This window comes from Oryza glaberrima, chromosome 3 (genome assembly GCF_000147395.1).
Source record: "Oryza glaberrima chromosome 3, OglaRS2, whole genome shotgun sequence".
NCBI lineage: Eukaryota > Viridiplantae > Streptophyta > Magnoliopsida > Poales > Poaceae > Oryza > Oryza glaberrima.
The window spans coordinates 13,003,105-13,018,499 of record NC_068328.1 but is presented as its reverse complement, the minus strand read 5'-3'; the positions used below and the strand labels follow the sequence as shown (position 1 = coordinate 13,018,499).

General features: G+C 39.6%; 1 protein-coding gene across 1 annotated transcript; it reads left to right on the top strand.

The window, feature by feature from the left end:
* The first annotated feature begins 3,560 nt into the window (after positions 1-3,560).
* On the top strand, positions 3,561-15,155 carry LOC127767972 (rho GTPase-activating protein 7-like). Its single transcript, XM_052293466.1, has 22 exons — positions 3,561-4,008; positions 5,471-5,507; positions 6,245-6,321; positions 6,937-7,007; positions 7,090-7,168; positions 7,304-7,448; positions 7,542-7,661; positions 7,767-7,844; positions 7,983-8,038; positions 8,132-8,201; positions 8,651-8,738; positions 9,235-9,478; positions 9,719-9,946; positions 10,831-11,157; positions 11,353-11,402; positions 12,097-12,157; positions 12,226-12,309; positions 13,216-13,329; positions 13,403-13,572; positions 13,913-13,979; positions 14,340-14,528; positions 14,610-15,155. Exons 1-22 carry the CDS (start codon positions 3,931-3,933, stop codon positions 14,799-14,801), a joined length of 2,625 nt encoding a protein of 874 aa, XP_052149426.1. The 5' UTR covers positions 3,561-3,930; the 3' UTR covers positions 14,802-15,155.
* Positions 15,156-15,395: the final 240 nt, after the last annotated feature.

Genomic DNA, 15,395 nt, shown 5'->3' with positions numbered 1-15,395 from the left:
CTTGTGTCCATAATTTGACAGGAAAAAGGAGAGCAACCGTGTTTTTATAATAATAGAGATATTACTTTTACGAACAATATAACTGTACTAAATTGTTTTTGCCGTGTGATAAACACCGAACACGAGGCGACCAAACCGTACTAAGGAGCCTTACCAAACCGTACAAGGAAGGGCATTATTATTCAGCTCGCATTTGCATCCGTATAGTTGGCATGTAGTCCCATTGCCAGAGCTACACGCGGGTCCAAGACCAAAAAAACAAGATGGACCCAGAACTCATTCATGGCATTCTTGCCGGGACAATTTTTTTTGTAGTACCTCGGATGGATGCATCGATCAGCGAATTAACGCTGATGACCAGTACGCCGCAGTTACTACGTCGTAACTGAAACGGGTAATTAAGCTCAGCTATGATCTCCTGTACTACTCCCTTCGTTTCACACTGTAAGTCATTCTAATATTTCTCATATTTATATGATGTTAATAAATCTAAACATATATATATCTATCTAGATTCATTAACATTAATATGAATGTGAAAAATGCTAAAATAACTTATACTATGAAACAGATGAAGTACAAAATAAGCTAATATGGTGGCTGCATCCTGGTCCTCCCTGGATACTATGGATAGGTCGAGATTAATGGCACCATGTGATGCACTTGCCGATTGACATGTACTAGTACTAAGTGTATGTAGAAATAAAATTTTACTGAAACATTATAGAAGTTAATTAGATGTTAATGCCCTCTCTTTCTCTGTGTGTGTGTGGGAGAGACATTAAGATCCAGGTTGGTCATTGGTTGTTGTTGATGCATGATTAATGTACTAGAATTTGTTGTTTTCAATACAACAAAATGCAAACCTTTTTTCCCCCTCTTGTGGGAGGCGAGAGCAAAACTGCAAAAGTCATTTTGGATCCTGATTTTTCGCAAAAAGGTTCAAAGCGAGTACTCACATGGCAATTATACCATCTAACTTAGCTTTCCATGCTTTTTCTTGCATGTATCATGTATGCATTTCTTTTCGTTGTCTGAATGATGTTTGTGAGCTCATTATTTCTCTTAGAAAGTTGACATTTCACTTCGGGACAACAAGGAGCCAACGATGAACAGAAAAAGAACTAATCGAGACAAGCATAAACTGTATTATGTAGTACTTAGTACCAACCAACATTGGTCTCTAACCGATCAGAGAATCAACACACAAAGTGACCATACCACCGATTAATTTCAACCAAAGCTATCGTATTTCTCTACTCTCATTTGGTCGTATTTCTCTACTCTCATTTGGACCGCACCATGAGGAAAAACCTAGACAACTAAAAATAACGTAAAATGATTCAGTACTTCCTCTATTTAGACAACTAAAAATAACGTAAAATGATTCAGTACTTCCTCTATTTCACATCATAAAATGTTTCGGTGTTTTTAATAGATTCATATATGGATACATGTATTTGTTTCATGTATCTAACTAAATTTATATAGATGTTATTACCGAATCTAATCGATACATCGACAGATCAAATCGTCTTATAACATGCATATGCAGAGGTGTGGTGCACACACGTACCGTCTGAAATGAACCAAGAGCAAACAAAAGTAGATTCAGCATGACATGTGGCAGCATCCAGCGCCTACGATGCGGCGGCGAGTGTGGTCCGGCATGCCGGCCGGCGCCTCCGGCCGGTTCCGGTGGCCGCCACCGGCCGGAGTTGCTAGCTAGGCGAGCAAACGAGCAAAGGGACAAAGAAGCTGAGGAGAGGACAAAACAAAAGGGAAAGGGAGAAGGTAGTGGTGGTGACCCCCACGGGCCATTGGCGCGGCGCAACGTACGGCCCAACAATCCATCCAGCCAGCCAGCCAGCCTGCCAGCAACTGCCCACTTTTAATCAAACAAAAAATCGGCACCAAACACTTTATTAGAGGGTTTAATAATCTGCAAATGTCTTTTTCTTTTTTCCGTTCTCTGTCATGTTAGTACTGCACTTGATAAGTCTCAGATTTGTACGAATAGATGATGCCCCATAAGGAGTATTAATCGTAAGTTGATATATTTTGTGACGAAGGAAGTGGCATAGTGGCCTTTCTTATTTTATATTGAAAATAATGTAGGAAAAATAGATATATTGAAAGTTTCTAGATAACCCAGCACACGTAGTCATAAATTTTGATGACATGTAAAAACGTGCTAATAAAATGTAATAAATAATAATGTTATATAGGAAAAGAAAACCTAATGAATATTTGCACGTTTCCTATTATCTACGTAGTAGTAGTTTTTTTTTCCAGGACCTATCTTAACAATATAAATTGGTCGTTAGTAATGACAAAAGATCTTCCCAAAATAAGTGATAAGTAAATTAGGATGTGTCATATCCGGTATATCCGGTACGAGGTTAGTTTATTTTGGGATGGAGGGAGTATATAAGTAGTCATGAATAGATTACCTTAATACATAGTGCCCTACTATTTGCTCAAAATTTGTTTTTTCCTTTAAAATAAAGTTAAATTTGGACTTGAGATTTCGTGGTAATGTAGTTCACGCTTATACTTATCTTTATAAATTTTTTATATAAATTTGGAGAACTTTTAGATTTGATTTTCACTGGTTTTTCATATAAATTTTCTTGAGTCACCATCGTTGTCCTACAACTACAAGCACAAAATACTAACCAATAAATTGGCAATTCCTAACATTAACATTTAGTGCACCTACATTTTCCTCCCTACTTCATAAGAATCATTAATGGTACATCAACGTACTTTTTGATTGCTAACATTGATTAGATTTTTGTTGCGTTCCTTTCATTTGTGTCGTTGTCATGGTCTTGGCTCGTTACACATTTACATTTTCATACCTCTGTGATTGACATTGGATCATAGAACGTAGTCACAACATGAGTGAGACAGAAATAAAGTAATCAATGCACAAAATCTTGTAGAAACCTAGGTGTTCAAGAACACCCGCAATCCTATAAATAAGATTGGATATGGAAAAAAAATCAATGGTGAAAGGATGCTATAATTTTGAGATAAAATAAAAGAGCCATCCCACAAGTCTCTTTATAACTAAATCCTCTTATAGTATCCTTCATTTTAAAAACTAGATCTTCTTAAACCAACTTCGGTGCGAGTATAGATCGAATAATGGTTTAAGAGGATTGAGTGGAGCATAAAACCGACATCTATATTAGGCCGTGTTTGAATCCAACCTTTCCTAATTGCGATTCGGCGAAGTCGCGTTATAATACCCATCAACATTAATTGTGAAGGTTATCTGAATGATACAATGCTAGTATCCCTCGCGACAAGTGACACCTGTTTTTAATTAAATTACATCTATTTTAATACATATAATAGAATCGCCGAGATCACAGTCGATTCACACTATAGCAGCGCAGCGTAAGCTGCTAAAACCCACATCAACCAAACCAAACCATCACCTACCAACCAGTGTAGTAAACTCGTCGGCTACTCGCTACTACTACTTGCTCGACAAGGCGTACGATACGATTACAACGCAGCACGCACACGAGGCGAGCAAAAGGCTCCAAAGCGAAGCCAGCTGCCAAAGCGGAAGCAGCAGCGCAGCGCCCCATCACACACAACACAACGGCATCCTACTCCCCTCCCCCTCTCTCTCCCTTCGCTCTTCGCATCCATCCGCCTCGCTTTCCTCCCTCCCCCGTCGCCGCCGCCGCCGCCCGAATCCTTCCTGTGACGGCGAGCCACCGCCGCGCTAAAACCCAAACCCTAGACCTAGACCCCACTCCGTCGCGGCCACCTCCCCCCGGGGCCGGGGCGGAGCCATCCGCGCGCCCCGAGCGGATCCGTACGCGTCGGCCGGATCCAATGCGGCGGCGGCTGCGGCCGCTGTAGCGCGGGTGAGCGGGCCCGATCTGAGGTGGTGGGAGGGAGGAAGGGATGTCGTCCGCGCCGGCGGCGGGCGGGGCGTTCGACCGGTACCAGCGGGCGGGCGCGCCGGCGGCCAGCGGGAACACGGTGCGTTCACGTCGCGTCGCCTCTCCTCTCCGTGTGGACTGGGCTTAGCTAGGAGTAGCTAGCTAGCTTCCTTGCGTGCGTGATGCGCGGGTGGTGGCTTGGGGGATTTTGGGGTGGGTTTTGGTATCTGATGCTTACGGGCATCTCGGTTTCGTGTTCCCGCGGCTCTATAATTTGGACCTCATAGGGGGTTCAGCGGCCGCCGCAAGCTTCTGCTCTAGACTGGCATTGCTGGCAAGGAGATGCTGCGTAGCTGCTATTAATAGGAAGGTTTCGACTTCAGTCGGGTTGCATCAGATGAGCTGCCCTTTTTTGGGGGGCTCCCACGAGCTTCGATTTCCTTCATACCGATGGTCATACTGGCGGGGTGCTGGCAATGCAGCTTAGGATAATCACCGGAACATGCAATGGATAAGGAAATGTAACTACATTTGTGGAGGTTTTGATGCTTGCCGAATGTCGATGGGGGCATCGTGAAGCTTGCCTGGTTTTGACCTGAGATTGGCTCTGATTACGGCTGAATGGTGTGTCAGATGTTGCGTGGGGTTTGACGTGATGGTGACACGCGTGAATTGGGGCCGAGTGGAGAGAGAATTTGAGGGTGGGAGATTTGTGGCATGGTAACCGTGAAGGATAATTTGGAGCAAAAATGATAAGAGCAGGGTGGAGCGGTGCACAGGTAAGAAAGGAAGAAATAATATCTGGTTGGAAGATGATCAGCTGTCAGCACAAGGAGGGAGTAGACTTTAGGAAGCTTACACATGCAGATACATCTATTATTTCGTGAAACTAGATTTGGGGAATTCTAAATGGTTTGATGTCTAGCATATGCATTTCATGAATGTGCTTAAGCTTTCTGCGTGGCTTCCCATTACATTAGTAAATTGTAAATAAACATGCATGTAAACTCAGATCAGATGACATGGTAAATTGATCAACTTCAGTAGTTCAGTTCCCCAAGCCCTAACTCTTGATAAAGCAAGATAGAAATAGACATCTTAGCATCAATCTACATTCTACCTGCTGCGCTCACCTCGTCTATATTTAGAAGATCAAATTCCAATACTACTATGACATTACCATCAACACTAATTTTGTTATCATGACATCACAGGATGCAACTTTTAGTAATGAAAACCTAATCATATTCACTTTGTTAGGTCCATGCACAGTGATTTTCTCCAGAAAATTAATTTGGGAATTCTTGGAACTGTTTTTATTCATCATGTTGAGCATAAAGCAGTATGCTTTTAGTTAGCACTAGAGTTGAACACACAAGAGTTAATTAACAACGTGGTCATGTATCGGATATACATATACAATTCCTTTCCATTTCATCTACTATGAATTTTGAATGTTTGTCTATATACATATTACGTACTTGCTAGGTATTGCAATCTCTTAGTACATTTAATATTATTGTCCTGTTCACATTTCTGATGTCAACTAGTGTGCTAACCAGGTTTTCAAGAGTGGACCTCTCTTCATTTCATCAAAGGGTACATTCTTGCTCTCTACCTCTGTCACATGTATCATAAGTTGTTTCAGGCCGTTTATGTGATGTAAACATGTAAAGTTAGTCCAAATATTCCCATTTTCTCTTGTGTCTCTGTTTGAATTCTTCAAAGAATTGAGGCACTCACATATTTTTGGTGATGAACGCCGACACCATGATTATATAGAGGATGCCATAATATTCTTCTTTTTTGTGATATTAATTATTTCTTGGTTTCTTGGATTATAAGCGAAGGGGGAGGAACATATGTTCTGTAATTTCCAACATAGGTTAATCAGGTTGAAGTATCTTGCTAGCAATCATGTACGCACAAAGGAACTATACGAATCCAGGAATTATCTAGAGAATAACTTTTCTCAAAGTTAGATATGCTTGTATCATGCCTTTGTCACCAACTTACGTGGGAAAGATAAACCTGTTGCCATGGGGAAGGCTCCAAAATCCAAACCAAATGATAGTTTGGATTGCCTTATGCCTCAGAAATTCAATTAGAGTGCCAAATATGACTCCTGCCAGCTGAATCATGATTTTCCTGAGCAGATTGATTCCTACGAATTGTAATTTAGTTAATCTACCAAAATCACCCTTTCATATTTGAATTAAATCATGTGTTGTGAGTCAGTATCACATTGTCTATTTTTGGTATGTCTTCTACAACTTTCTAATATGATATCATATTCTTCTACAGTAAATAAAACTCTTTTTATATATAATTTTCAGGAATTGGGTGGAAATCATGGAAAAAACGGTGGTTCATCCTCACACGAACATCATTGGTTTTCTTCAAGAGTGATCCTGTTAGTATTTCTATCATTATATGTTTCCTCTGCTTGAGAAGTCAATAATTAGCCTGGTATACCTTTGCATAACTTGTTTCTCAGAGCCCTGAATTTAGTTGATGTTATAGATGAAGTATAGCATATGAACTTTTTCCGGCAAAAGCACAACCACCACAGAATGTGATTATTTGGCTTTAAGTGCCATCACTCTTATTTGTTGAAACTACTATAAATTGTTCTGCTTGTAAGACAAGTCCTACTAGGGAGAAAAAAGTTCATTGCCACCTTGCCGTGCACAGATAATTTGATAGTTAATAGTATATAGTTTCAATTTTTGACCCATTTTTCGCATGTGTGCAATACTTTGAAATGCATGAGTTTTCAACATCTAGTGCTCATAACAAATCAATTACACAACATGCTTTGGTTATATAAGCTCTCCTGTCTTAAGTTTTGAACAACTTGTTTTCTCCCAATTGATGTGCATTTCCTTTTCTATTTTCGATAGGGAGTTGAGTTAAATTATTTAATGAGTCCTTTCTTTCTCTCTCCCACCCACCCACTAGTGCAGTTATAACTTGTGTAACAACAACCATTTCCTAATTCTTGATAAACCTTTTGTTGACATTGTAGAGTACCTTGCCCCAGAGAGGTGGTGAAGTGAATGTTACTCTGGGAGGAATTGACTTGAATAATTCTGGGAGGTATTTACCTCATTCTTGAGATTTTCTTTTCCCTTTTAGGATGTACAGATAATACTGTATTAAAAGCTCTTATCATTTGCAGTGTGGTAGTCAGAGAAGACAAGAAGTTATTGACTGTCCTTTTCCCAGATGGCCGTGATGGTCGTGCATTCACCCTTAAGGTAAGATGGTTTTTCCTTTCCTATTCAATAATTGGATCATCTCAACACAGATGAGAGATTGAATGATCAGACATATGTTCATGCTCCTTACTCCTTATTAGTATTTTCTGAATGTTGTATATTTGCTTAATACAGGCAGAAACTTCTGAAGATTTATTTGAGTGGAAAACAGCATTAGAAGAGGCTCTTGCGCAGGCTCCAAATGCAGCTCTTGTGATGGGACATAATGGGATCTTTCGTAATGAAACGACTGACACATATGATGGAGCTATCCCAAATTGTTGGTCTACTTATGCTATTTCATTTTTTTTTTCTTCTCCTAAACATTACAACCTTGTTTGTTGTTAACTCATGCCTTTCCAATTATTTGCAGGGAGAGAGAAGAGGCCGATCAAGTCGTTAGTTGTTGGCAGGCCAATTCTTCTTGCACTTGAGGATATTGATGGAAGCCCTTCTTTTCTAGAAAAAGCTCTGCGTTTTCTTGAGAAATATGGTGGGTGCACAAATAATTTTTAACTAGCACCATCTTTAGAACCTGGAGTACTGCTAGTTTAGCATCTGTACAATGTACAATAGTTATGTTAATCTTTTCTTGTAGGGATAAAGGTGGAAGGAATTCTACGCCAGGCTGCAGATGTAGAGGAGGTTGACAGGAGATTGCAGGAATACGAGCAAGGTTGAACCATTTCTTAGTTTATTCTATGACTAGTATTGTTAATTTGATGGTATTGGTAGCTCTGTTTTGTTTTTGTCTTCGCTTATTGATTAATTTGCATATGGTTCCATTATTGTGCCTGTTTATATCCCCTACCAGGAAGGACGGAGTTTGCACCGGATGAAGATTCTCACATTGTTGGTGATTGTGTAAAGGTAACTCTGTCACGGTACCTCTTCTTTTTTGTGCTGGGAGCTTGAATAATCCGTTCTATCACTAACTGTATGTTCATGTAAACATCTCTGCAGCATGTTCTCCGAGAGCTACCATCCTCTCCAGTTCCTGCTTCCTGCTGTACAGCATTATTGGAAGCTTTTCGTAAGTGTTCTATTCAGTTTAAACTAAGTGATATTGCTCTAGTATATTCCGTCGCTGTTGAGTATTGACATATGCATAGGATACTAGGAAACACACCTAGGGTCCTGTTGTGTATCACTTACAATTTAATTCCATCTCAGTCTATTCCAGGAAGTCTGTAGATAACTGTGGAAATGGGGATAATTATCTTTTTGAATTATGTAGTTATTTTGCTCAAAAGTGCCTGGCATTGGCATGTCCCCTTGTATGGCGATGATTATATTTCTATATAGTTTCATAGTATGCTCCTCTATTCCCGTGTATTCTTTGCCTCTGAATTTTAGTTGATCTAGGCAAGCATCTAAGATGCTAGTTGATGTACATTTATCGCTAAGATCTTACATGCTTTCTCATTTCCTTTGCTGTCTTTTTATTTGACTAACTGTCTATATTCTGCTTTACTTGCCTAGGGTTGGAGACTAAGGATGCTCGGATAAATGCTATGCGCTCAGCTATAGCTGAGACATTTCCAGAGCCTAATCGGCGGTTACTGCAGAGGTTAGTTTCATGGTTTTCCTCATATCAATTTTTTTTTCTGTTTTTCTTTTTTGTTATACTGGATTGCATCTAAATGTTCTAGGAAGTTTTATTACTCTCGCTTGGGCTTCAAGTCCGCCAGCTTATGCTAAATGATTTATACTGTTTATGGGTTAAAAACCTTGTTACAAGTGCTTTCATGTTTTGTAATACAAGTTACACAAATCTTGAAGCACTAGTGAAGGGTAAGTAGTTGGAATCCACCCTTGACTTATGCTTCAAACTTTGTGGCGGTTCTCAAAGGGTGAAGCGTAAGAGCACCTTCCATAATTTGATTTTTGGAACCCTTACAGAATAGAGCATATACTAACCTGGTTATTTTAGCCTTGGTTGAATTTTAAGTTTGAAGTAGCAACACCTCAATAATCTTTATCTAGATGTCTTGTTTGATCAATTAGAATTTGGATAATAATCATATGTCAAAAACTCCTTTTTCTAATTGAGATTTTATTTGCAGAATTTTGAAAATGATGTATACTATCGCTTCTCATACTTCCGAGAACCGAATGACAGCATCAGCAGTTGCTGCCTGTATGGCTCCTCTGTTGTTGCGTCCACTTCTTGCTGGTGAATGTGAAATGGATGAGGTATTTGATATGGATGGCGATGATTCTGCACAGCTTCTTGCTGCTGCAAATGCCGCTAACAGTGCTCAAGGCATTGTCACAACTCTCTTAGAGGAATATGAGAGTATATTTGATGTAAGATTCTCAACTCCTTTTGTGGATTCACCTTTTCTGTGAACAATCTGTTGATATTACCATTATCCATCGAAAAGCTAACAATACTTCACATCAACAGTTGCGCTAATTCTTTTTCATTGGAATCTGTCTGCTGGAAGCTATGCCTTTTTCTTTTCTGTGTAGAACATATTTTGAAATGTGAACTAGAAATAAAGACAACACTAATCTATTGATCATTCATATTTATATATCTTACAGGGTGAACACAACCTTAGATGCTCCCTGTCGCCAGAGTCTCAAATTGAAGATAGCGGTAGCGAGGCATCAACAGATGATGTAAATTTGGATGTCAAGGGTAATGGATTTCATGATGCTGAAAATGATGTAGATCAGGAAATGGATGATGAGAATGGCGCAGAACGAATACTTAGTGGAAAACTGAGTGAGAGCAGTGGATACGCTGGCAGTGACCTCTATGACTACAAGGTTTTGATATGCTTCCTACTTTTTAAATCTCTAATCTGGTTATTACTGCTGTTATTTATTGTTGTACATGTATAAGTATGCCTTTTTATGGTCTTAAGAATGAAGATAAAAACTAGTAGGGCATTAAAAGTAGTTCCTGACTTCCTGTTGAGTTGTTGTACATCTATGAGGAACTTGTTTTTTGGACACCAGTACATTTTCAGCTGCAAACTGTGAATATGTAATTTAAATGTAATTGTTGTAGTTTTTTTTGGAGGACCAAAGGATATGATAGGATGACCCATTTTGACCCCTGCCAGTAGATATCATTACAGATACGAAAGACTCGGGTGAAATCTTTGTTGCTAGGTCTGAACAAATATGGTTTCTCAAAACCATTTGACCTGGTCAGCCAGTGAGTTTGAATGCATGCAAACTTAGAACCCAGCAATGTCCCGCCAAGCGATAAACTGCCTGGGTTCAGAAAAACTAATAAACAATATTTTGAGAACCCTTGCTTATTGTTTTTATCATCTTGCAGTATTATTTAATCATGCCAGTCTGGGTTATGCTTGTAAATTTCCACTTCCATGTATTTTATGGATTAGAGCTTGCGGCATGGATCTATTATGGTTATATTGATGGTAATATAACCCTGAAGGCTGTCATCTTCTGTTAAATGCTTCTGCCTATAGATCTTCCACTTTAGAATATTACCTTGTTCCATGGAAGAAATGTCTTGAAGTTTTGGTGGTTGTATTTCTAGGTTATATGAGTATCTCATTTGTGCGTTTCCCTTTCTAGCTTCAATACTGTGTTGAGAGGCAATTTTTAATTTTATTTCTGTGTACTTTTGAATGTCCCAATCTTAATACTTTATTTCTTATGTTCACCTGATTGAACAGGTTGTTCATGCTGATGATTCAGATGCTGAACGTTCTGAAGATGCTAAGGCAGCGGAAGTAAAGATTGAGTTAAGCAAAGGTCCAAAAAGTCATTCAACTGAAAATGGTTCAGCATATATGGAAACATTGCTGAGTGAAAAGAATCCTTCTAACCCAATATCTAGCCATGAGACTCCACTGTCTATGGGAGAAATACTTTCTTCTTTGGATCCTGGAATATCTTTGGCTAATCACAGCGGTGAATATTCTGTAGAAAGCAGACAGCCAGCCAAAATCAATGGATCTCACCCACATGTGAAACGCAGTAACTTCTGGGGGAGGAATAATGTAAGAAAAACCTAGCTATGTTTATTTCTTTTCTGCCTTTTTTTTGGAGCTACTGGGTATTAATAGTGCATTGCTGTTCCACCTTCCTACTCCATCGAATTATGGTTTAGTTGGCTCCATATTGTTCCTGAAGTTGTTTCTGGAATTATTAGAAACCTTATTCTGTTCTGAGTTCTATATGCATGTTTTATGCAGGCAAGAAAGAGTCAACACTCTGAATCAGTCGACTCATCTGGTGAAGAAGAGTAAGCCCTTTGCCACTAAAGCACCAACAAATCATTTTTGTTTACACTTTACAGTGCTGTTTCGTTGAGTTTAGTTGTTAAAGTTGTGAATCTGAGCAGTTGTATTGCATTAGGCCATTCTATATTGACTGTGGAAATGTTTGCCAATGCTCTAGCACTTGCCCTTCCTTGACCCCCTCCATTGCTGCTGCCAAGGCACTGAGGCCTCTGGCTGAGAAGGGAGAGTCTACGGACTTCTATTTTCATTTCTTGCCTAGTTGCCTGCTGAAAAGGATGATAATGCCCCTAACAACTCAATTTAATATTCCCAACTAATAAGCTGTCGATAGATTAATAGGAATTCCCCTATCCAAATGGAGAAACGTTGGATTAACCTAGGGTCTAACATTGTTTTGAATGAGGCTGAAACAGAAGTCTTAGTAGTCGTCATAATGGAATACCTTGAACACCCAAACCTTCCTATATCGATCAATAACTTGTTTGTTAACTAAGCCTAACCTAATCCTTTAACTTACTGATCCATAACTTGCTAACTAAGCCTAACCTAATCCAGAGAAGTTAAAGGATCAATAACTTGCTAAGGACACTCCCTGGTTGCTGATATTGCTACTGTACGCTGCTGCTGTTCATTTGTTGAATATGCATACCATAGATTAATTGATTGTAATTTTGCTTTGCAAATAAAAACTTCCAGGCTTGCTATTCAAAGGCTCGAAATAGCAAAGAATGATCTGCAGAACAGAATTGCCAAAGAGGTATGTGAAGAAAATGCACATAAGAATATTCTATTTTATGCTTGCCATCTAACAAGGAGTGGCTTCAGGCTAGGGGTAATGCAATTCTACAGGCAAGTTTGGAAAGAAGGAAACAAGCACTGCATGAACGTCGTTTGGCCCTGGAACAGGATGTATGTTGCATTCCCTTGTACCATCAAATTTGCTTGGTCGTCAAGTGCATATGTTTTACTATAGTATATTGGGGAAAGATACCCTTTTTTTTTGTCCCTTAGGCAGGTTCTGAATCTTAGAATTCTTTCAAATCCAACATCCCACTGGTTTGCTGGAAAATGCCTAGTTTTATTGACATTGTGCAGCTAGCGTTCTTTTCATTTGCCTTTTATTTTGTGTGTTTCTTGAAGCTTGTCTCTTCTTTTTCTACACGTTGAATCATCAGCACTGTCTATATTCCTTGAAAATAGCAATCACAAGCCTCACTGTTCACTAGTTACATGCAAAACACAGAAATCCTGGTTCTTGCCTGGATTTCCAGCAATTCAGAATGAGGTCCAGGCAGAGACTTGGATCCCCTCGTTGACATTTGAACTGATAGCTCCTTGGGCCTTGCTTATCGTTGAATCAGATCAGGGTTCCTAATATCAATAATCCTGGTATTATCATTCATCAGTGAAATACAGTAACCTTCTGGTTACTGGATTTTACTGCACTGATAACTGTCAGAATAATTATAAATTATAAATATAATCTCAACATCATTCCTGTTGGTGAGCATCCCCTAACCAGTCCCAGGACCTGGACTGCTTACCACCAGTTTTTTTTAACCCTGACCCAGAGGCTAGATAAGTTTGATTAATTTGTTGCTGAGGTTGCCTTCATCCCTTGCATTGGAAATGCTGTAAAATTGAGGGACTAAAATGAAATAATGCCTGCACAAAAGTCACTTTTACCCATAGCCCATAGACTGAGGAACCAAAACGATACTTTCCCTTACATTTGGTTTTGGCTGAACACTTGTGATATATTTGATGGTGACTGAAACATTCAGATAGTAATTTCTACAAGTGTGATATTGATAGGTGTCTAGGTTGCAAGAGCAACTACAGGCAGAGAGAGATCTTAGAGCTGCATTGGAGGTTGGATTGAGCATGTCTTCCAGTCAGTTTTCTAGTTCACGTGCTATGGACACGAAGGTACCTCTAGTGACCGCTCTACTTTATGGAATTACTTTACGGAGTCTCATTTTCACTCATTGTTTTTCTCAAGACGAGAGCTGAACTTGAGGAGATTGCTCTTGCTGAAGCTGATGTTGCAAGGTTAAAGCAGAAGGTTGCAGAGCTTCATCTCCAACTCAACCAACAGCGCCAACACCAGTATGGCCCTATGGTAGATGCAAATGATCGTTACCACCGTATTCCTGGCCATTTTTCGCAGCAGTAAGTAATCAACTTTGTTGTTTTCTTTTTTACTGCTGCTATTTATACGGATGGATGTTGCTAGTTCAGTAGGTTTGGCACCTTTTGATTTTCTGTAATTGTGTTTATTGTTCTGTTTCATCCAAGTGGCCCCATTTCTGTAAAGAGTGGCTGCAGGTATGCAGCCACAGAATTATGCTGCAACTGATGCTTACTTGAAATCTGATTGTGGACAACATTTCACTGGAAAACAATCTGTGCAGTACTAATTGATAGCTCAATGTATCGAGACATATTGGATATGCTTTACTGAGCTTAATGATTTAGGAGTATCTTATTTTGACTATTTTATTGGTGCCAGGAACTTTGTTCAGCCAGGATTCGACATGAACCTTGCCTTCTGCAACCAAGAGAAGCAGAGAAATGAGGTTTGTTAAGAACTATTTACTCTACACATTGTGAGCTTAATAACAACACAGAGGTGTGTTGAATTTCAGGTCCAACTTGACCCCTGTGCACATCAGCATAACAAGAATGCTCTATTATACTGTTTTATTAGTTTTTACTCATTTTCAGTTTTGGAAACGGATATTACTGCTATTGATCATGTCTCCTAAACAAATAATAATTGCTCTAATTTGATGTGTGGGTTGTGGTACCCAAACAATTTCTTGCACGATAATATTGTTAGGAGTTTCCACCAGAAGGACTGAAGGAAACACACTCGCTTTAATCTGATATTGGCATTGTATCCCTGACTAACATCGGATCATATTTTGGCATGGCAGGAGAGCTCGGTGGACTCATCACAGTGGAGAAATATCAAGCAGCATGTGCTACCTTATGGTTCTTCAAGGCCACTCACCCGCAAGCTCTCTTTGGACGCATCTTCAAGCGATTCAAGAGGCATGGAGGCATCGACGAGCATGCCAACAGATAACACTGCTATGGCTATCAATGCCCCAAAGTTTACTGAGGTTAGGGAAATCACAGCCACTCTATTTAGCACTACTAATATCCTCCAAAGGAAGATTGTTCTTATTTTTATCGTATGGCAGGGTGTTGATTATGGGAGGCAACCAATGGTGGCCTCCTCCACTTTGGTAGAACTGACAACTAGGCTAGACTTCTTCAAAGAGCGGAGGTCGCAACTGATGGAACAACTCCACAGTCTCGATTTAGGACATGGATCCGCTTCTCAGGGTTTTCCATACAACAAGCCGCCCTCTCCTTGGGACAGTCCAAGGTAGGATGTTCATTCAGTTCCACGATTGTATATTCTTGGTAGTTATTCTTTTCCCATCCATGTTAATCATTCGTAGGAATTGCTGTTGAGAATGTAAATTTATTTTTGTTCTCCAATACGGGTTTTATCGTATCGCTTTGCACGAGTTAGCAACTTGAGTGTGATGTTATAGTCTCCTGTATGTAATGTGTCAAGGTGGGGTGCCATTCAAAACAAAAATTTCCAGCGCTATAACAGTATATATTTGTATTTTTGTGTGGCTACTCAAAAGGAAGGAATAGAGTTACGCGTTTGTACGGTTGTTTGGTTTATAACACTTGGTTTGATGAAGGTGAGAAAGAAAATGATTAAATGAGAACCCTGTTGGTGCATAAACAATCTGTGTTTGAAGCTTAGCTTTATTACCATTGCAAGTAATTTTCCCTTGTCCATTCTGATGCCATGCTGTGTCGTACCGTACGTAGTGGAAATTAGAACACAGCGAACAACATGAGAGAGACAAACCGAACCGTAAGGCTCACTTGGACCGAGAAAAATGGACCGGAAAAAAAGAAAGGAATAAGTTCACCGGCCGTCCCTCAACTTTATACCGAGTCCC

Coding starts and splice junctions, on each gene's coding strand:
- LOC127767972 (XM_052293466.1), top strand. CDS start 3,931: ATGTCGTCCGCGCCGGCGGCGGGCGGGGCGTTCGACCGGTACCAGCGG. Junction 8,739..9,234: donor AATCGGCGGTTACTGCAGAG/GTTAGTTTCATG, acceptor TTTTATTTGCAG/AATTTTGAAAATGATGTATA. Junction 13,573..13,912: donor CCTGGCCATTTTTCGCAGCA/GTAAGTAATCAA, acceptor TATTGGTGCCAG/GAACTTTGTTCAGCCAGGAT.